The sequence below is a fragment of the Phalaenopsis equestris genome, unplaced genomic scaffold (assembly GCF_001263595.1).
Source record: "Phalaenopsis equestris unplaced genomic scaffold, ASM126359v1 Scaffold000904, whole genome shotgun sequence".
In the NCBI taxonomy this organism is placed as follows: Eukaryota; Viridiplantae; Streptophyta; class Magnoliopsida; order Asparagales; family Orchidaceae; genus Phalaenopsis; species Phalaenopsis equestris.
Window position 1 is genome coordinate 154,379 of NW_018165343.1, and position 23,635 is coordinate 178,013.

Below are 23,635 nucleotides of genomic sequence, written 5' to 3' on the forward strand. Positions count from 1 at the left end.
GAAATCAAAAGAAATTGAGGTTTCACCAAGGCCAATTGAAGGTCAAGTTTGATTTATGGGAATGTTATGAAGGATTTTCGACAAAAATTGTGGCCAATTGAGTGGACTATATGTTCAATTTGGTGGAACCAAGTCAAATGGCCAAAATTGGGTTTTTGGTTTAGCTCAAAATTGGGTCCAAATGATGGACAAATTGAGCTTGGATTTGGTCTAGACTGGTCATATCAGAGGTGAATTTGAGTTTAGAATTGAAATTGGGGTAAATTGAGACCAATTGGCTAGACATTTGAGGTAATTTGGGGAAAATATGGGCCTTTAAATGGCCATTTGGGGGTTTTGATGAAAGATGGTCAAATTGGCCAAATTGGGTCATGTGATAGTTGAGAAAAATGAAATTGGGACTATTTAGAAGGTTTTGGGAATTTTTTAGATTTTTTAGAATTTTTTGAATTTTGGGGTAAGGAGGGGTATTTTGGTAATTTGGCCAATTTGTGGATTTTGGGTAGTTTGGGTGTTTTCAAAGTGTTTGAAATGATTTTTGAACCAAGTAGTGTATTTTGGCTAGATTTGGAAATTTTGGCCAAATTTGGGGTCCCAAAGGTATCTAGGTAATTTGAGGGAATTATGGGCAAAAGGCTAGGTTGGGTGTCGTGGTAGAGTTGAGGTACCAACCACCATCAATAAGCCATGGACCAATGGAAACCCTATTTTGGGTCCTCTATGTAGTGGTCATAGCCAAACCCTAGCCCAGGGCTAATGGGTTTAGGGAACCACCTATAGGTGTCTCCCAAAAGTATCAAGGGACCAAAGCCTAGAAGTTCTGGGTTTAGGGTATTGAGTGATTGTGAGTGCAAGTGATTGCAAGTGAGTGCCTTAGCCCTAGACCAACACCCATGGTCAACCCTAAGGTCTGGCAGTCCTAAGGGTGACTCATCTTGAGTTTCCCCCATAGTGACCCCACCTACTAAGTGCTAGAGGTTAGGATCAATATGTGGAACTCCAAGTTGAGTAGAGAAGAGTGTAGAATTTCTAATGGTGAGGGTTCCAAGTCTAGTTTTCTAAGAATAGTCAGTAGGAAAGTCTTATGGCTAGACCTTAGGCTACTAAAGAGGAAAAACTAAACCTCAACCAAAAGTGAGGTCAACACAGGTAGAAGGCCCGAAAATGAGTTCCTATAGGACCAGACGACCTTAGGTGAACCCTATGTGAATCAGCAACGCACTCACTACACCACGCACGAAGTTGACAAATTTTTGGCCCGATCGTCGTCAAAATTATCTGGACGACCCCGGATGACGAAACGGACTGCGTCGTTTCGTCCGGAATGTTAATTTTAGCCGGTAAGGACACCCACATTGCTAGTGTTACGCGCGCGCACAAAAGACACAAAAATCGATACACATTTTTTTAATTAGCAGGGTGTGGGCCCGGGCTCAACCCAGATTCAACTCGGGTTCAATTTGGGTTGAATTCACGCAAAACAATTTTGAATTTCAAAATTTCAAAATTTAAAATAAATCATTTAGTCTGGCATTAATTAAAAGCTATTAATGGCCAAATAAAACTCCTCCCCCAATGGAAATTCATCAATTACCCCCCCATTATCGCATAACGGACTTTTTGGAATTCCTTGAATACAAGATCCCGCTTAGCTCCTTCCAAGCATTCGGCCTCCCCTTCCCCACAACCAGATTCCGGACTTCTATCTCCCTCACGGGAACTCCTGTGTCGAAGAAAACCCCTCACACCTACTCGTTGCTTCCCGCACCGAAGGCCTTCGCCTACTTTCTTCCTCACACAACCAAACAATCGCGCGATTCGCCATCATCGCTCGCTCGAAACCCTCGACTTCCCTCTACACCGAAAGCCTTTGTAACTTGCACTGAAACACTCGCCTCCATCGCGCTTCTCTTTCGATTCGTGTCTTCCTCTCGCACTGAAACCTCGCCTAGCTTGCTTCTCCCTCCCCGGCTCGACTCTCTTCCTCGCTTGCCCAGAAGGCCTCGCCTCGATCACTTGGCCTGCTCCCTCTATCGCAATCACCCTATCTCGCCTCCCTCATCTTTGCGCAGAAGAAACTCCGCTCGCTTCCTCAATCAGCACCGAAACTCTTGCCTGCTGCTGCGACTCTCCTCGGCACTGAAGCTCACATACATTTCTTTTTCTTTTTCTCCTCCATCGACTCTCCTACCTGTGAGAAAGCCATTGTTATTCCGACCACGAGCTAGTTCGTAGCAGGCATTTTGTTTAACCGATTTCAGGTAATTCAGGAGAACTTCTCTGGTAGTTTAGCCTTATGCGCATGAACCTTTTTGAAGAATATGAGGTTAATATGTGAGGTAGAATGATGGAACAAGGATGTCTGTGTTGTTGTTTCCTGCAGTTTTATGGATGATTTTGGTATTATTTCTAGATTATCTTGCTTAGATTTATTATGGATGATAAATTTTGTCAATCCATTAACTAATTATGTGCAGAGGGGAACGACCATTTGGCAAATATTTAGGGTTGAATTATATCGTGAGTAATGATTTCAACTTAACTCTTTGGTGTATTATCTATAATCGATTAATCTTCGATATTTTCAATTATTTGCCTAACTATTTTGACAGACAAGAAACCTATATCTCTATTTTCCATTTTAGTTATTGATACCAGTTTTATGCACATTGATATGTTAAAGTGTTGGGGCATTTACATACATAGCACACATTTATTATGCATTTACATATCGAACACCTAAACCCTCGTATTTATATACAATGTCATCCAAATCTTGAACACCATATAAAAATGCACTACCATTGTCCATTATTATTGTTGATTTGATTTTTGTTGACATGCTTTCTTGGCCCGATATATGTGGGCTATACAGGCAAATCTTCACTTGATCATTGTTTTTGTTCTTTTTTTTTATCTTGGCCCGATATTATTGTTGATTTGAAGAGGAATTGCACATTGTTTAAAGCTTGAACGAATGTCATTTTGGAAGGGACTAACAGCTTTCTTTGAGCACAAATACGTGCTGATTTGGAGGGTTTATTGAGCTGAGAAAATGATTGGAATTGATGTTTGGAGTTGTTGATCGATGTAGGAAGCTGTAGGAAGAGTTTAAGTTGTTGTTTGGAGTTGTCGATCGCTGTAGGAAGCTGTAGAAAGTGTCCAAGTTGCTATTTGGAGTTGTCGATCATTGTAGAAAGCTGTAGGAAGTCTCTAAGATGTTGTTTGGCGTTGTCAATTGCTAGGGGATGGCGTAGGAAGCGTCAAAGCTGCACTTCTTAGGCCCGTCTAGTGGCTTATGGGATGCACTTCTTGGGTCCGTCTAGCGGCTTACGGATTATGTTTCTTGATTTCATCTCATGGCTTTTGGTTCACAATTTTCTGAGTTTATTTGGTGACTTTTAGACCTTTTTTTTTCTTACTAAATTGGAAGACTTTTGGGCAAATCAAAACACCGTCTTGGAACAAACTTAAGCACTCTTCTCGAAAATCTATTTAATTACAGTCGTTGAAAGAATTGAAGCGCTTTTATGATCGATTCACTTTCTGCTTCCCCCCTTTTCGGTTTGTTGGTTTTAGGGTTGGATGTGGGTCAACCCTCCCTTTTTTTTTTTTTTTTTTTTTTTTTTTGCTTCTTTGGCCAATGGTTAAGTCGAAAAGTGGGAGTTTCTGTTTTAATTATTTGGAAGACACTTAGAAATTTGAGGATTCGTTGGAAAAACACTTAATTCGGCGTATAACACTGAGTATAACACTTTAAATCACTTTAAGCACAAGTTAAAGTATAGGCTTCCTAGATTTTAGGAGCACACCCTAGGTGAGAGTCCATCCACCTAATTCTCAGCACAGGCTTATTTTAGGAGCATACCCTAAGTTAGAGTCCATCCACCTAATTCTCAGCATAGGCTTCCTAGTTCCTAGATTTTAGGACTAGATTTTAGGAGCACACCCTAGGTGATAGTCCATCCACCTATTTTTCAGTGTAGGCTTCCTAGATTTTAGGAGCACACCCTAGGTGAGCGTTCATCCACCTAATTTTCAAATAAATAATGAAACTTGGCACGTGACCCTAATTCACAAACTAATGAAGACACTAGGCATAAGGATGCATTGATTTACAAACTGATTAAGACACTAGACATAAGGATGCACCGAGGCGTAGTTCATGCTTACTTAATTAAATCAACAGTAAAATTCTCGCAATGACTTAACCTACATTGAAACTCAATGCACTGGGATTTGAGCTTGGATATTACACTCAAATCCTTTTGGCAATTAGGGAAATTTGTTAACGCCACATATGGATCATCGAACTAGGATAAGTTCAGGGTCTAGGTGGCGAGGGCAATGATGACATCGCTTATGTGTGTTAAATGAGGGATATAAACTGGAATTATTAGAATAGTATCTCCTACCTCAAGGATCTTCAATAAGAAAGAGGAAAGGATCAATGATACTATTCGCCGATTTTTTGTGGGATTGTTGCCCCCGACGCGCTCTTAAGTTGTCAGTAGTTCTAGCACGATTAGACGACTTTACAACATATATACAAAATAAAACAAAAATCTCTTGCCCCCGACGCTCGTGGCCTGTGGATTACACGACTTTACAAAATATTTACAAAAATAAAACAAAAATCTCTTTTGAATGTTAAAAAGAACTCTGCATAAAAAAAGACGTAAACAACAGCTTTTGTATGAAAATCAAAGAATTTTTCTATGAAAATTTATAAAGGTCCATGGCTAATCATTCGATTGAGGTTAAGAACTGTCTTCTGTGGATTGTCCGGCTGGTAACTCTTGTTCAAGATCGAGAAGTTACTAATGTCTTACACCCAGTCCTGGTCTTTCATATGTGGCTAAGTGTTTCGTTTGCTTGTGATTTCTACGACTCGTTTTTCTGAATTTCGTGCTAGATATTCTTGCCTTGTTTAATTTTCTTGCAAGTTTATTTAAATCTGCTGCAAATCATACTATGCTCGCAACAGTAACAGATGCCCAAGTACGCTTCTACAGTTTAACTACAGCATTTTACTCTACTACATATTACCTTTCAAGTACCTTTTATTTACCTATAATTTGCTTACTCTGCATGCAAAACCAGAACTGAAACAAAAAACAAAACAAAACAAAAACAAATATTGACACCAAAACTGTGAAGCATAAACCACCAATCTCAAATACTTAAACCTTGGAGCTATCGCAACGGCAGAAGGTTCAGAGCTAAATTCGGGGGCAGCATGACGAGGAACACAGACAGAGCAGCAAGAGGATCTTTTTCAGCAATCTCTTTCCTTAGTCTAATTAACAACCCTTAGGACTTCGAGGTAGCTCGCCCAGCGCAACATAAATCCTCACATCTTCTTTAGGTTCTGTACAACCATGTTGTGCAGCGTAAGTCCTAACTCTTCTTAGGTTCCGAAGTTGTCGTGTGGCGCGACGTAAACACTCTTATATCTGCGGACTATTTGCATAACCAGTTATTATGCAAGTGAAAGTCTCAAATAATAAAATTGACAGGATTAAACATTCAAATAACATCCTCTCTAAAACTAAAATCTAAAACATAGTCGTACAGTAGAATAGTTTGGGAAGTCACTGAGGTTCCTCCTCAAGATCTGTGACGCCCCCTACACTTTACTTCCATTGGACTCTTGAAGTAATTGTTCCTACTTGAGCCACTCCCACTTGTTTTTCCACGTCCTACCGTGAATACTTAAACCTTGAATTCTTGGAGACTAGAATCACTGATCATTATCAAGAGTTTTCTCAAGTGACTCTCGTCATTTGAGATGTAATTAACTATATAGGTTTGCCTTTATAGGGAACTTGAAACCCAAGCAAAATAAACCCTATTTAATCTTTGTATTAGATAGGGGAACTTGTCAGTCATACATAAAAGGATCGCAGACCAAATGGATGTCACAAATCTCTTAGTTTGTAGGATTGAGTCTATTGCCGAGGTATACACTCATCTTTCGGGGGAATGTAATATTTGCGGTATCAAGCACGATTATGCAAGCTATTGGACGAATGAGATCTATTTGGTTTCATTTCTTTTCAAAAATTAAAACACGTTACTTTCAAAACCTAAACTATATACCTCTTATATTTAAATAAAATTTCAAAATTACTTTCATATTCATATTTTTAAATTTCCAAAAAGTTGACTGACACAGTGGTAGGTACGTAAATGCCCCTTATTTAATCATCAATTCAAACTTTTGACCACTCATTTGTGGTCAATGCTCGGTACATTTTACATTATTTTTTTTATTTTTCTTTTCTTCCCACATTTAACATCATTCTTTCACAATGTCATTAAGTAAACTCCTCTTAAAAAAAAAAAAAACAAAACCTTTGTTATACTTATTGGAATAAAACATAAAACGAAAATTTTTTATGCCCACCAAGCTCTCATCTATTAACTCATTATTTTATGCAAATTTATGAAATAAACAAGGGAGATTTGCATACATACAACTCAATTGTAGTTATTTAAATAAAAATTATTTTTAAAAAATAATCAAGTGATTCCTTTTAATGGGCTTATTTTCACTAATCGAACCTCTACTCAAAAGGTAAGAGATCAATAGCTTGTTGGCAGATTGTTGGAGAAAGCCGAGATTTACGGCTTGCTGTTTCGAATCACAACATAAATTTACACTTAGTTAAAAAGAGATCAATTATTAGAAATTAGTTTGTTTTACTTGACCATACTTATCAAGACTAGACTTCATAAATGCATCATTTGGGGTAGCCCAAAAAAATCAAAAAATCAAAAAAGAAAATAAGTTCCATTTTCATTTTTTTTATCCATTCATCTATTTTGATGGAAGTTGTTGAACAGCTGAATAAAAAGTAAAGCTGAGATCAAATTCTCATCACGAAGTCACTAAAAATCAAAGGAGGTATGAGGAAACGTGTGTTCCTCCCAGTACTGCAATAACGAGCAACGCAACATCTGAATCTATTAATCTGTAAACATAATTGGGACGTAGCATTTTAATACAAACTAAGATTATGAGCCAAGCATGAATATAGCTGTAGTATTTGATAAGTATGGTGCTAATATTGCCCAAAAAAAAAAAAACAGCAGTAAGCTCTTATATCAATTATAGCTTTCATTCTTGTCCGTATCATATCAATTATAGCTACAGCAGGTTTTATAATTTTTGGTAGCCTAGTGTTAGTATAGTGCAATGGTACCTTGACGGTAGGATTAGAGAGGGAAGTTATTGAGCTACGATTGTGATGAAGTCTAGTCTTGAATCCATATTTGTTTGTGGATTATGCCCAACGCAATAGCATTGAGAAAAGAAAAACATGGGGGAAAAGATTATTAAAAGCAGCGGACAAATGCATTAAGTAGCTCAATAGTAATAAAAAATACATAAAAATACATATAAGCGCATAGTGTCATTATGTTTCCAGTAGTACTAGGGTCATGTCACATCCTATAGTTGTACGGAAGTCAAGTTGAATGCCAAATTGTGAGTGGTTATGTTACCAACTTTGTTGTTCGTTATGCTGGAGCTAAAAACTTGGCACTCGAAACCATCACTTGGAACTTGGCACTCGAAACTCGACATTTGATACACATCACTCGAAATTTGGCACTCAAAACTTGGCACTAAATACTTGACAATTGTTTCGCTCGACAACTAGCCAACTTGCCAGCTTGCAAACTCAAATATTTGGTAAACTTATCATCTAGTCAACTCGGTGGTCTACCTCAGAGGTGTACATTTAATTTATTGTCTCTCTTTTAACTTTGGAAGTAGTAGCTAAATACATGAAATCTAATTTTAGTAGTAGTAGTTCTAGTGACAGAAATATAACTATAGGTGATTAAATTATTAAAAGATGAGAAAGTTTTAGATATCTCGTGTCTATTATTTAAAGTGATGGTGATACTAATGGGGATGTTATCAATAGAATTCAAATTGGTTGATTGAATTGGAGGAGTGCTTCGTGCCTATTGCGTGATAGAAAAAGTACCGCTTAGACTGAAAGGAAAATTTTATAAGATGGTGGTGAGACCTGCAAAGCTATATGGCGATGAATGTTGGCCTTCAAAAGAGAAGCATAAAAAAAAGTTAAGTGTTGTCGAGAAGAGAATGATCAGGTGGATGAGTGGCTTTACACTTAGAGACAAAATGTGAAATGAAATAGATGTCTTAGATTCAACTTATGTTAACAAAGGCAGAGGTAGACCTAGGATTTCTTGGGCATATTGTATAAAAAACAATCTTAAGTTATTAGAATTAGATGAAAATTGTGCGCAGGCACTTTGAATGTTGATTCTCTAAGAAGCCTTGGACGCAAGTTCAAACGAATATTTTATCCAGATTTTTTTGACGCAATAGAATATCAGCTCATACATCTGTGTTATGAGGCTATATTGGGGGTTCAGTGCAATATAAATGGATGTATCCTATTGAGAGGTATGTCTTTAATTTTAGAGCAAACTACTATCTTATTTTTTCTAAAATGACTCAACCGTGCAAATTTTTTAATAAAATTAAAAGACTACTAAGAATAAAGCAAGTCATGAGGGATCAATATGCGATGCATGCCTATTACAAGAAACACTCAATTTATCTTTTATTACTTCGATTAAGGGCAACATACGCATGACACTATTAGTGAGATGCCTTCGCAAGCATAAATACCTGTATTCCAGATATCAGGTGAACCATTGGGTAGGCATGGTACGCGCTACCTCAACGATAAAGAGCTCTAAGCAGCTAAATTGTATATTCTACTGAACTGTAATGTAGTGCAATCATTCTTACAGTAAGATTAAATTTAATCAAAAATTTTCTAAGTTATTATCCAGAATGCTATACCAATTAACTCAGACAAACAAATCACAATGATATCTGCAGGTTATTTACTGAGAGCCTAAACAAAGGGGATGACTTTCTTATAAGCAAAAAGATCAAAGAAGTATGTCTAGTTTTCGTATTCAGCTTAGCTCAATCGATGAGGAGTTTCCCCTTGAGGATACCACAAGTCTTCATGAAGAATTCCCTCTAGATATGGATGAAAATAATGATAAGATTGACGAAAAAATTTTAAGTTCAACATCTGGCTTATCGAATGAAACATACTAAAAAAAATGAAATGTATATCTACAATGATTAGTTTCTGCATCTTTTTTTTAATTTCGTTTCTTGCACTATAGTTGCCTTGTTTGATTTTCTTAATTTTATGCGTAGTTACGACATATTTCATGTTGACATTCTACACCGTTCTGCTTTTAGTTTTCTGTCTTATGTTACATACTAATCCTACTTACTAATTCTAATTTTTCTTTTCATTGCAGATAGCAGACCCCGCGTTCAGGGGACTCTATTGAACACATCGAAGGTTAAAGAGAATGTCTCTCGCGCTGAGAGGCACGACACTACTGCAACCACTTCGAACACCCCTCTTGTTGTCCCTCCTCCCATACGAGCTCCCTCAGAGGCACAAACTCTCCCACCTGCACCATTTTTCCGTCCAAATTCCTCATCTAATGAGCAAAGCCATCCGACTCCTACACCTGATATGGTTTACTCTGCCGACACAGTCTAAATTGTGTAGAGGGTGACTCATAAGTCAACATTCCTTTTTACTGTGCATTAATTTCAATTTCATTCCACTTGTTATTGTAACTAATATTTCAATTACAAGTTCTACACTTACTAGTCGCCCTTGAAGCGGAACATGGAGATCATTCGGAGTCGGTGTGATATGTCATTTGTCTCATGGAAATAGATCCCGATAGCAACTCGGGACATGTGGTTTAGGGAGTTCGAGGTATGATATTTTAATTTGAAATAAAATGCTAATTTCTATTTTTTATACTAATCAAACTTACATAATTTTTAATTTACAGAGGTAATTTTACTAATTGTCAGAAAAACAACAGATCCGGCAGATTTTTTAGATTAGTGGCAGACATTGGCTCGAGGATATGTTCATTACAGCGTCTGGGCTGATTTAAAAAGAGCATGGGCCTCCACGGAATACCAGGGGAAAAGATAGACAAACAAGTAGGACCGAATGACCGAAGGAGCCATAGGGGTCGCACTCCACATTGGAGGTTCGATCCTACACACAGAGCGCTACCAAAAACTGGTAAGAAAAACTCAAATTTCATTAGTTTACAAAGTTATGTAATTATGTTACTTATATTTATCTAAACATATATACAGGTCAAGGAGCTTAACCAAGAGCCATCAACTGTAGAGTTGCATGTCCTAACGCATCGGCACCCAAGCACACAACAGCGGGCAATCGATCACTCTCAGCATGTCAATGTAAGCTAAAGAATGTAATTTTCTATTTTTAGGGGGCTACTAATATGCCAATTAATATTTCAATTTTGTTGTAAAAGAGAAGTACGAACAACTCCGAAAGAGACTAACCAGACCTCGTCGTCTTCCAGCAGCAGTAGTAGCTAGTCTACCACTGCTCAGTCCGATTTTAAGTTGTGAATGTCGGCGACGTGAAAGAATGATAGGACAGTGTATGGCCTAGGAGCAAAAGGAATAGCATTTGAGCTCGAGCGCTCTCTTGCAGCTGTGGGTGGCCCAAGCTCGTTACAGACTCAGTATAATGAGCTTGTCAAGCGGGGGTCATGATGATGAATGAAGAGCTACGACAGGGGCATGAAGGTCAGTAGATGGCTGTAAATAGTATAGCATGTCTGACGGAGAGTTTTGATCGTCGAAGCAAGCGACATATGAGTGTTGTTTAGGAGGATGAGGGTGGTCACGAGGAGGATGAGGAGGGTTAGGAGGATGAGGAGGGTCAGGAGGAGGATGAGGAAGATGAGGATTTTTATTACGTTCTTGTTGGTGTTCCTCCATCATAGGGGCTGAATATATGTTTTTTTCATTTATGATTAACTGTACTTTCAATTTATGTAGTTGTTAACTGTGAACTTGGAACAATTTCATATTTCTATCTTATATTTAATTTGTTATTATTATTTAGATGTTGTGGTAGTGATTTCTTTTATCAGTTCTGATGATAAATAAATGTCATATTATGTTTGTGTTAGTTCTGTGCAGGCATATGAAAAGTAGTACCTTCTGTTGTATTTTTTTTTTCTGGCAGGTTTACATCAGAATTGCGTCGAACTATTCTGACGCTAATAGCTACAATAATTTACTCGATATTCGGCAACGCTACCTCGATGATAGCACAAATCAACATCAGGATATTGTCGACGATAAGTAGCGTCAGACGTGCCCAATGTTGACGCTAATTTGTGTCGGATGGGTTCGACGCTATTGCATCACTAATACAACGTCGACCATATTTTCGAAGAAAATTCACAACGAAGGAATGTGGAGACGCTAATTCTTACGTAAATAAAACTAACGTTAATTTCGGCGCACAATGAATTAGCGAGACCCAATTTAGCATCACAATTAATCCGATGCTAATTTAGAATAGCATCGGAAAAATGCCTGATTAGTGTCAAAAATGTCTGACACTAATCCGGCAATTTCCTGTAGTGATAAAAAAATAAATTAAAAGTTAGCACACATCGTTAATGTCGTACGAGGATAAAATGGCTTCAAAGAAAGCCATATGTTTTAATGGATCAATTCTCACCCGATACGAATCCAAAGATGAAATCTTGAACTTTTCTAGCCTCTTTAAATCCACAACTTCATTGGAGAGCTTTTTTCCAATTGTGGTCTCCTCTTAATTCACCTCTCCTTTCTTCCCTGCAAGAGGATGTAGAGGCATCGCTATCAGGAAAGCAGGTTTTGTCGTCAACTTCATCTATAGGGGTTGATAGTAGCGCTCACGGGGCTTCTTGTTGTCTCCTCCTTCGTACAAAATCAAAGGTCACAATTGATAGGTCTACACGAGGGAACACTCTATGGATGTGCTCTATTGCCTCCTTGATCATCCTTGCCATCTTGCTGTCGAAGTTTGACCACTCCTTCGATATAAATTCGCTTGTATCATTCATATTTGCTAGTCTTTGTGTCGCTAGTTAACATCTTGAAGTGTTTTTCCATGTATTTTCTCACATGATCACACTCACCGTGCCTTTCAGGATGTTACATCCGAGTTTATTCAAGGATTATGCTTAAATCTTACTTGCATTAGAACAAAGAAAGACATTGGAAGACATTGAAGGCAAAGAAAAAAAAAATCCATTAGGAATCATAGAAGATTCCATTTGCTCTTTCCTTTTTCTTAGCTTTCTAAACTATATTTATAAATCTTAGGGTCTCATTGGCCTTTGTACACAATTAACTAGAATTTAATAATAAAAAATAAATAAAACTAAACAAAAGTACATTATAAGAGGGCTTTGGTGTCTCATGTACCTATCCGACATGTCAAGCTAAATGTCGAATTGTGAGTTGGTATGTTGTCGGCCTAATTGTTAGTTATGTCTGAGTTGAAGCTCAACACTTATTAATCGACAACTAGTTGAGAAAACATTCTTGAGATTTGCACTATGGCCTCCTTGATCATCCTAGTCATCATGCTTTTGAAGTATGCTAACTGCTTCAATAAGATTGTATTTTCCATGTTACTGATCTCTCTGTCACTATGGTCAACATCTCGAAATGCTCTCTATCTAGTATGTGACAAATCCATGCTCACCATAAATTTCAAGGCAGTGGAACTTGATATGTCCATAAATTTTGTCCAAATTTTACTAGCAACAACAACAACAGCAAAGCCTTAATCCCACAACTTGGGGTTGGCTACATGAATCCTTTTTCTCCATTGCGTCCTATTTAGTGACACATTTTCATTTAGTTCTAGTAAATTAAGATCATTTTTTATACAATAAGCCCAATCATCCTAGGTTTACTTATGTCTTTCTTAACTTAAGTCGAATCTAAAACATCTACTCTCCTAATCCGATCATCAGATGATCGACGTTTAATGTGACCAAACCATCTAAGACGGCTTTCTCTAATTTTGTTCGTCACAGGAGCTACACCAGCCTTATCACGTATATATTCATTTCGCATTTTGTCTCTAAGTGTAAAGCCACTCATCCACCTAATCATTCTCATCTAGGCAACACTTAACTTATTATTATGCTTATCTTTTAAAGGCCAACATTCAGCACCATAAAGCATTGCAGGTCTCACCACCGTCTTATAAAATTTTCCTTTCAGTCTAAGCGGTACTTTTCTATCACGCAAAAGGACCGAAGCATTCCTCCACTTCAACCAACCAACTTGAATTATACAATTAACATCTCCATCTATATCACCATCGCTTTGAACAACAGAACCAATATCTAAATCATTCACACCTTTTAATAATTTGATCACCAAAAGTCACATTTTTGTCCCTAGAGCTACTACTACTAAAATTATATTCCATGTATTCAGTTTTAGTTCTACTTAAATGAAGGCCTTTAGACTCTAATGTAGACCTCAATAATTCATGTTTTTCCTGGACTTTTTCTCTCGTCTTATCCACGAGAAGGATATCATCAGCAAAAAGCATACACCAAGGCTAAATTTTACTAGCATGGAGAAAAAAAAGAACTGCATGGGAAGAGATTTAAGGTAGAGAAGAAAAAATGCATTAGATATCTTAGAATATAATATTTGCTCTCTCCCTTTTATAAACTCTTTGACCCCTATTTAAAGATTTTGGGGTATCTTTTACTATTTCATATAATTAAATAGAATTTAATAATAAAAAGTACATAAAAGTAAGTAGAAATACATGGGAGCTAGCACATGCCGCCTTCTATAGCTCGTGGAATACCAAGTTGAATATCGAATTGTGAATTGCCATATAGCCAACATAGTTGTTAGTGATGGTTATGGGTGTACATTTGCTTAGTTTGGACGATTTGGAGGGCAGTTTTGTGAAACCATTTGGTTTTAAATGTCTAAAAATATGGATTAAAATGAACAAACAAAATGTAGAACTAAATGAAACCAAACAAGAATTTGGTTCACTCATATCGATTCGATTTTAAACAAAAGTATCATATAGTTAGAATATGTTTGTGCATGTCATATTTATTATACATTTATTTATTATATAGTTGATAAGCAATAAACATGATTATAAATATATAATTAGAAATGTAATTTGTTATTTTCATGATAATTCGAATGGAGAAGACAAATAATATAAAAAATGTGAATTGCAAAAAGAGCTTTAATTTACTAGTTTTTAATCAGTTATTTTTATTTTATATAAAATTATGATTCTCAAAACAATCTAAAAAACCAAAATTCAAATATTTCACTAATAAAACGAAACCAAATCATCCAAAAAAAAATTTAGTTTGCTTGGTTTTTTGGTTATAACCAAATAATGCACACCCCTAGTTATGCCCCAATTGAAACTCAACACTTGGTACTAGGCAATTAAACTCGACACTCGTAACTAGGTATCTAGTGTTTGGCACTTGAAACATGGCATTTGACACTCAACAACTGGTCAACTTGACACTGGCTAGCTCGAAACCTAGCAAATTTAGCACTTAGTCAACTTGGTCTTTGGTGAACTCAGTATTCATGGGTGTAAATCTGATGCAAGAGGTGATTGTATGGTCTTATAAAGGAGGGTCTAAAGTGTGGTGTTATAAGTGCCCCTCGAATTGATGATCTTAATGATAGTAGCAATTTGTCTAGCAATTGAGTAAACCATGCGATTGAATGAGCTTTGGTGAAGATGTACGCAAACTAGTTCTAAGTAATGACATGTGAAATAGAGATCTCTTGTGTCTTAAATGCAATTGTAGATGAAATGATAATCTACTTTGATGTTTTTGGCGAATGCATAAAATATTGAATTCTTATTAAAAACTAGTGCAAAGGTATTATCTCAATAGAGTGGTATTAGGGAGGTTGAAGGAACTTATAATTTTTTTAGTAGGGGAAGAAGTAAGATAATGAAAATAAGAGTTGTGGCGAGTGCAAGATACCCAGCATCCATGGATGAGCATGCTATGATGTTCTATTTCTTAAGACACAAAGGGATGAAAGTTGACCTATCGAATGCACAGTGGCTTTTGTCATATTTTGGTTTTGGTGATCAGCATCCCAGTCCAGGTTCAAGTAGATCGCGAGATGAAGATGTCCATGTAAATGGGAATGCCATAACAAGAAGTGCTTTTGAGGTATACGAAAAAGAGTTTTAGAGATTGGAAATGAATTTTGAGTGCCTTGACACAAGCAGTTGACATTAAATATCTTGGAGAATGTGATGGTGAGACATAAGAGAGGTGATTAGGTGGCTATGTCATGAGATTTTGCTAAGTTGACCAGAGCAGGACCTTGGTAGTAAAGGGCTTAGAATTGATTTGGAAATACTTATGTTAGATTTTTATAGGAAGTTTAGAGTTTATTAGTAATGACTTGAGTGAATTGCATGAGAGGAATACTTAAAATAAAAACATAAAAAATAAAAATAAAAAAATGAATTCTATAAGAGGTAGGATTGGCATGAAAGAAGCTTGAAATATCACAAAGATTGTGCATGTGAAAGCATCTGCGAAGGTTTTGGAGAAGACCTAAGGTAGTCGTTGAATAGTTTCTGGTGAATAAAATATGATCAATATAGATAAAAAGTATAAGCGGAAGGATTTGTAGAAACAACAGATAATGTTTTGAAACCAAGTTATTGTAAATGACCTAAATAAGTGGCAAGGCACTAGAACAAGTCTTGCTTAAAGCCATAGAGATCTTTCTTGAGAAGCTAACAAAGTTTGAGTACTAGAAATCTTTGAATCCTTGGGGTTGAATGATGTATAATTTATTCTTTAAATTGTCATGAAAAAGTAGCTTTGGAAATATTTATTTGATTGATTAGGCAGTTGTGCATTAGCGCACCTGTGAAAAGGGTGGGAATTATTGAATCACAATTTGTTCAGGGGTTACGACAAAATCTTATTAATTCAAAGGAATTGAGGAATAAAAGATGAGGCAAAGAAAGCATATCCATGAAAATCAAGCTTAGGATTCCACAACAACAAAGTAAGGAGGGGGGGTGTGGGATTTGGGGAAAGAAAAAGAGATTGAACCCTTGGCTCTTCATATGATCTCTATTATATGGAAAGATTTTGGCTCTTAAGAGCTACATGGAAGGCCACAGAATTAGTAATTCATTTACAAAAAGTATAAAAAAAATATAAAAAATTAGTTTCTTTGGTATAGACTCAGACTGATTAGCCAACTTAATAGAGAAGTCCCTGGTCCCTGAGCAGAGCAAATTGCATATTTAGTTATAAACGACCAATGTAACATAGTCGGTTTATAGAGACTAGTACAAGCGAAGATGGTGTCATCCTCGATCCTTAACAGATGCTTCTTTTTGATAGGTGTGCAAGTCCACCTTACTATTAATGGGTAAACATCTTAAGCCTTATTGGGCGATTATGTCTAGATTGAGTTCTCCAAATCAAACTTACCAACAAGTCCATACAAGATCTACCTCAAGAAGTTATGTTGAGCCAAAATTGTTGAGCTCGTCCCACTTGTCATTTTTTTAGGTGACTTTGACCCACAAGTATACGTTTAATTCTATTATTTTCTTGTATTTTTAGAGACAACTACTAAGAAAAAAAAATGTGAATAACATATTATTTTTTAATGGGATTTGTACCTTATTATTATATGTGAGTCTAAATGCCAGTGTTGGCTAAGCTTTACAAGCAACCTACAAAGACTTGCACTCATTGGAATTTTACTTTAAAAAAAAGGTAGTAGAATTTTAAAAAAGTTAATGTCGATCCATGTTCATGGATTTTGACTCTTTGTCATTGAGACCTGGTTAGCATGTGTTGCACTTCAAAAAATTTTCCAACCATCCATGTTGAGAGAGTTTCACAACATGAATTTCTCCTTTTTCCATCATCATCTAAGTTTTGCAACTTGTGAAGCATGAATGGCAGGAGATGCCACTGACAAAGATGTCGTAGCAATGAAGATAAAGCGCAGGAAGCCAACTATTTTTTAAAGCAGAAAGACGACAAAGGTTGTCACTGGGCCTTCTAAAACATAGTGAAGGTTGCTAGCCGAAAAAAAGTGGAGACATTATAAGTTTCGTTAAATGGTCGACAAATGTAACTTTCTTCTCAAAGAAATAATTCATCGTTAAGCCCATGATGATGAGTTGAATAAAAAAAGAAGTATGCAAATTACCTTTGTGAAATTGCTTTAATATTATGTTCCATTGTTTTAAATGAGATGAGATACTAAGATAGTTGCATAAACCCCTAAAACTAATGTATCAAATGATACAGACTTGCCACTAGATAGACATCCAGGCAGATACAACTTAATAAGTTAGGTTAGGTACTGATTGGAATTTGAATCAACCTAAAAAAATTAAATAAATCGTAACTATAGAACCCAAATCTGACGCAAAGATTAATGGGATCAACCTGAACCAAGGCTTCTTGAGTTAGGTTCGAGTATAGTTATCCTATAAGGACAATTTTTGACATTTTTATATCTAGGGTCAAGGAGAGGTGACTTTATTACTGTGGCAACTTCGGGAAGCACCTCACAAAACTCTTGGGGCATACGTGGCAAGAGACAACATCATTCTTTTCCAACAACTAAGCACTAGGTGCCTACCTACAAAAGTACTAATTGATCTAATATATTTCTTTTTTAGAGTTGTTATAAGTTGTGACTTTGGTGAAGAAGTAAGTCAGCCTTAAATTTGAAACTTACTAATGTAATATATCTTTGAGTTGAATGTATCATTTACTCCTTATATTTGTATGTCATAATAGAATGCAATGTATTTTTCTAATTAACATTTTCTTGTTTACTCAATTTTTTCTTCTGCATGATGATTGTTAGTCTTTAAAAATAAGTGAAAGTATGATAGTTAGTTAGAAGTTGTATTAACTCTATAAAAAATGGATTTTAAGTGAATGCATAACTTCTCTATAGGATGACTTAATATATATATGTAATTAAATCACATATCTAGGATGATTCTACTTTGCACTGATGTGAAAAATCATCACTCATAGCAAATGTTAACTCATACTTGATTTGTTAAGTCGAAGTGTCTTAGTCACTCGGACAGTGTGTCATTATCATTATGTTTCCTGTGTATTTACTATCATGAAGAGTATTAAATTGTCCTTAGATTAGTTGTAGTGTGAATGATAAAAGTACCTCCACCTACCACAGTAACTTTTCTTCAACTTACAAGCTTAAGCGACTCCTTAGGCTACATAGCCAGTTTCGTTAGTCCAACTATAGTATGATTCAACACTTAGAATTTTAAACCTGGGTTGATATCTAATTTCAGTAATTTATCTAGAAAAAACCATTTGTCAATTGAAATCACCATCAGAGGACACTTCTTATATTGACTCTGGATAATAAGTCTTGTGTAGAGAGTATAAGTTACACGTTCTGCACATTCACGAGTGACTCCTACTCATCAAATTTGTCAAATTTGACAATCGTACATGTAACATCACACGTAGGATTTGATCCCAAATGTTCTAGATAATTATCCTAAGTTTCCCTCTCAATTTTTTTTTGAATATATCTTTCAACTCAATGAATTATCTAACTTTACAATCTTTTGGTAATCTATATTTATCTAGTTTTTTATAGGATGAGTTCCTCAGTTTAGACCATTCAGCAAATCTTTAGATGTCTATTCAAGTTCTAGTCAAAGCCTACCTTCATCACATCTAAAAAAAAATTAAATCTCAAGCTAATGGTGAGTTATGCACAAACCTTATTGATTCAAAGAAAAGAAAGACCAAGAAATAAGATGAAGTAGAGGAAATAAATACAATAAAATCAAGCTTTGAATTCTATAATTATGAAGTATAAAGGGAAGAGAGTAAAAGAGACAAAACATTAGCTTTCCCAAGGAACTCCTATTTAGAGGCATCTATTAGGGCCTTATGCGCTACATGGAAGGCTATAGAATAAGTAATATACGTACAAAAGGTAAGAAAAGAAATGCAGAAAGCTTGTAGCCCTACTATAGACTCGGATTGGGTAATCGATTAACAATTGTAGTTTCTAGTTTCATTAGTAAATCAGATTGCATCTCATCGTAGGAAAACTATTTAACCAAGTAGGCATTTGGAGTCTAGTTTGAGTGGAGATGTCATCCTTGAGCCATAATAGATGCTTCGTTTTCATTGGAGTGTGAGTTAGCCTTAATACTAACAAATAGATACCTTGAGCTTAACTAGGTGAGCCAATTTACCTTGAGCTCAGCCAGCGAGCCATCCTCAACAAATTTGATTGATGAATCCATATAAATTTGATTCAATGAGTTGGTGCTCAGCCCAACTTGCCAAGCTCCTCCCTTTTAACATCCTTTTAGGTAAATCCGCCATACAAATTTACAAAAATGGTTTGCATTCTGATGACCAAACTTCAAACTGATATAGTCCATTCCATATTTTTGTTTGTAGCTTTGCACTATCAATTATGTTTTATAATGAGCAATGAAGCCATCAAAGCAATATTTGATCCAAAATACCAATTTGCATCTTAGGCCATATCGATTTAATTAAGGAACAAACCCAACTTCCTTATTTGAGTAGAGTGTGAAATTCTGAGAACATGGCCAATTAACATTTGTGATCTTAAACTGCCAAAGATTAGCATATAAGATCTACCATGGTGGTGGTGTGGGATTTGACTCAGGATGTGTTTAGACAAGAGATGCTCTATTTTGGGTCTAGTGATCATGGGATGAATAGGGAAGGATGAGCTAGCATGTTTTGGAGACTGAGTTGATGAATGAAAAGGAGTTTGTGGGGGAGGGTGTGGTGGCGTGATTTGGAGAAATTTATGGTATCTTGATGAATTGAATGTAGGAATTTTCATGTTTGTGGATTTAGTGAGAAGTGATGCTAAAGGTAGGAATTATGAAAATAGGCACGCAAGTTAGAGGTGAGAGTATAAAGATGTGATGGTTTATTGTGGTTTAGAGGAAGTAGTTTGAAAGGGGTAGACACCTTTAACAACAACAACAACAATTCTTTATGCCACTAAGTGGGTTCACAACAAGGGAAGACAGTTTTATTAAAAAAAATGGTGAGAGATGAAGGCCGTGTCAATGGTGGGGTGAAAATGTTTGTATCGTTTCTGTAGAGGAATATAATCGATGAATGTATAAGAGACAAACATGGTGAGATCTTGTCAATAAAATGTGGTTGCAGCCAAGGGAAAACACCGAAATCTATGATTTTGTATGGAGTAATTAGTATAGAGTTTATGATTTGTGGTGAGGGAAGGTAGCTCATTGATGGATTATGTTGTGGTGAAAATAGCATCAACCCAAAAAAGTGGGGAACAGCAGCAATAATTAAGAGAGATTAAATAGTTTTGATGCATGCACTTGCAGCGCCATTTTGTGAGAGAGAGAGACATGTGTTTTTTTTTTTTTTTTTTTTTTTTTTGGGAGGGGGGGGGAGATATTTAAGATGGAAAACATTATATTTGTTGCCATTTTTAAGATGGAAGACATGATATTTGTTGCCACCATCAATTTGGAGAATTTTGATTGAACTCAGGCATAAGTTGTCGCGTGAAATCAAATAAATATCATTATGTTATTTAATATGCACATAGAACACCCGACAATAACATGAGTAGTCATCAATGAAAAAAATATAATCTTTATATCTATGTAAGGAGGGTGTTAAGGACAACAAAAGTCAAATAGTAGCTTGAGAACATAAGCTTTTGACAAAGGAGTCGGCGACTCTTAGATAATTTGCATGAAGTATATAAAAGAGGAGCCTAAGGAAGACGTTTTGTGGGTATAAACTTTTGCTAAGAAAAATAGGTAGATGAGTGTGGATAAACCGTTTATTACATATATTTGGAATTGATTGGCGGACATTAAAATAAGAATGGTTAAGGACTATTGCAATAGTGAAGCGTGGTGCAATGTATAGTTTTTTATGACAAGATCCCTGAATGATGGTGTGTTGAGTCTTTGAGTTCTTTTATATATAGCCATTTGTTTCGAAAAAAATGGAGTAATAATTGTCTTTAATTAGGCATTGAAAAGAGAGTTTGGAGAACAATTTTGGCACATGGATAATATGACATAGGAGAAGCATTTCAATGGGAGTTATTAGTTAGGCATTGAATAAGGAATCGAGATGTAGGATGAACTAAAGGTACCGTTCTGACATGGATTGCTGAGTGGATTGTAGGGATGGGGGTCCAGTAAAAACAGGGAGGAGTAAAGGTTGACCATTATAGGATAAATATAGATGATACTAGCATTAGGATGTGGTGTGACTTATTTTACTATAATATATTTGATGCATAAAAAGTGAAGAGGATATGGCGTGAGGAAAAGAGGCTAGGTATGGAATGAGATGGGGCATAGTCTACCATAGCTTGAGAATGGATTGTAACAACCTCATTTATGACCCTTGGTCGCAACAAGTGTAGTGAGTCAATCGCTAGTTTACAAAGTGACAAGCTCCCTTGTAGCTTTTGTTTTAAAACTCCACTACATAAGAGGAAGCAAAGATCATCTAGGATAATAGGTTGCAATGTAGTTCAAATGGATATCTTGTGGGATTGATAAGTAGGGTGAAGATCATTAGTACATAAGAGATGATATCATCAAGATCAAGTAGAGAATTCACAAACACTATGGATTCAACCTTAGTTTTGATGGTTAAGAGATATTAGGCCCATACTTTTTAATTGGATAACATAGAGTGGTTGGTAGATTATGATTGTTACTCTATTTGTAGTTCATATTTGAATGTTGGATTCTAGAGTAACATAAGGGTGAAGAGATGAGTAGATATGATGATGTAGTGTGTTGTTGGCAGATTTTGATTTATAAGCATACATGTCCTGTACTTTGGGTTCAAGTGGATTGAGCCATCTTCATCAATGAACTGTTTTGATGAACATAAGTTGATCCAACGATGCATCCAATGAAGCCATTTGCACCAAAGATTTTTAGTAGATGAGCTTTCCATAGGGGATGATTCTTTGAGGTGAGCTGGATACTGACAATCTGTTTGATGTTCATCATCAAGAATTTAAGTGAATGAAGGTTCCCTTACTATTGGTGAAGATGTAGCATCGTTTGAGGATAGGTTACTAAGGTAAGGTGGCGCGCGGAGACAGATGGGCTGAGAAAGGAAGAACAAGGTTGAAAGCCTTTTGCAGAAGATTAGACTACTACGAAATCTAAAAGAGTGAGGATTGGTGCTGTCATAGGGAAGTATGCTGCTAAGATCCCCATAAGGATAAAGCCGTGAACTAAATAGCAGAAATGAAGAGCAGGCTAAGGAAATTTTGCAATAGTTTTCATATTATATCAAGTATTGTTGCAGCCTTTTCTTAATCTCAGATAGCCTAGTGGTGTATATTGCAATTTCATTTGATGGTTAGGATTAGACTTGGAAGTTATCGATCTACAATTTTTGATTTATGATTTGTGATGAGGAGGTGCTTCTGCTGTCTGACAAAGGCTGTTTTGAGGTATGATGTTATCAGTCATGACCCGTGATCATATACTGGCAAGCTTCAATGTTAATCATTTTCACAATTTCTTCCACCACATTGTGCTTCAAGAAACAAAAATTCTAAAGCAACAGTAAGAATTAAACATTCAATCACTTGCATGAATATACTACTCTAAAGCATAAATACTCAACCTTTTGACTCTTATTCAATTAAGTGAAATTCGAAGGCACATTATCATTCTCAACAAACCAGACTCCAACCTGAAAGGCTGTAAAATTAAATGAAATTCAATCATAAAAAAAATAAAATAAAACAGTAAACAAGAAACAATTCAAGTGGTTTTCGAAATCTTATACCTCTTGAAATCTTCACGACACATATTTCTTCAACAATACCATGGTTCTCTTTCTCAAGCGAAAGAAAACCACAACAGCACCAACTAGAACCCATGGAGGAAACATCCCCGATGAGAACTTCGAATTCTTCAGCCAATCTGGAGGGTCCTTCACCAAGACTGAGATCACAATGGAAATCAACACGACAACAACCAGGAACTTCGTTATAGGTTTAACCAGTGGATCCTTTAGTGGAAAAAGATAGGAAAACGTCGGATCAAAATTTCAATTCAATCCGCCAAAAGCATTACACACACACTCACACACACAGAAGAACAGAATTGATGACCTTAGGCTCGCCGTCGAGGAGAACTAGGGATCCGTCGGTGTATGAGAGGATGGATCGGCCGTTCTTAGGGTTGAACCGGATGGGAACACCAAGGCCAGTGGAGGGATTGAAAGAGTAGAGGGTTTTAAACCCGTATTTGTCGAGGATGTCCTGAACCTCGAGGTGATCCTGATCCCATCCGCCGAGGCTCGAACGGAAGGTGGCGATCGGACCTTTGCCGCGGTTAAAGAGCTGGATGTCCACCTCCGGGACCTTCGTCCTAACCATTCGTCGCCTGAGTTCAGGATTAGGGTTAGGGTCTGGTATCGTAGCTGAATCGCCGGCGGGCTTTAATTCTTCTATCTCTTTACCACCGTTGATCTCCATTACCGGTCAGTCCTCGAAGCTCGACAACGCGACAACGCCACAACGCCGTAATGCAGGTCAAAAGCCTTTTAAGAGCTCCTTCAAGAGTTCCCTCTCAGCTATTTGAAATTCTAACTTTACCTTTGGCGT

General features: G+C 36.5%; 1 protein-coding gene and 1 long non-coding RNA gene across 5 annotated transcripts; one reads left to right on the forward strand and one right to left on the reverse strand.

The window, feature by feature from the left end:
• The first annotated feature begins 1,263 nt into the window (after positions 1-1,263).
• LOC110032274 lies at positions 1,264-11,378 on the forward strand. Of its 3 annotated transcripts, none has more exons than XR_002294840.1 (5): positions 1,264-2,261; positions 9,331-9,806; positions 9,886-10,127; positions 10,205-10,309; positions 10,387-11,378. It is a non-coding gene; the product is annotated as an uncharacterized LOC110032274 (long non-coding RNA). The 3 variants fall into 3 exon arrangements; XR_002294841.1 differs by having other exon boundaries at positions 10,392-11,378; XR_002294842.1 differs by having other exon boundaries at positions 10,438-11,378.
• On the reverse strand, positions 6,795-23,635 carry LOC110032273. 2 transcript variants are annotated; one of them, XM_020735847.1, is made up of 3 exons: positions 23,141-23,635; positions 22,813-23,037; positions 6,795-6,977 (listed from the first exon to the last, which is right to left on the reverse strand). In XM_020735847.1, the coding sequence occupies exons 1-2, from the start codon at positions 23,504-23,506 to the stop codon at positions 22,825-22,827; spliced, it is 579 nt and encodes a 192-aa protein (XP_020591506.1). In that variant the 5' UTR covers positions 23,507-23,635; the 3' UTR covers positions 6,795-6,977; positions 22,813-22,824. The 2 variants fall into 2 exon arrangements, with proteins under 2 accessions (XP_020591506.1, XP_020591505.1); XM_020735846.1 differs by lacking the exon at positions 6,795-6,977 and adding an exon at positions 22,494-22,724.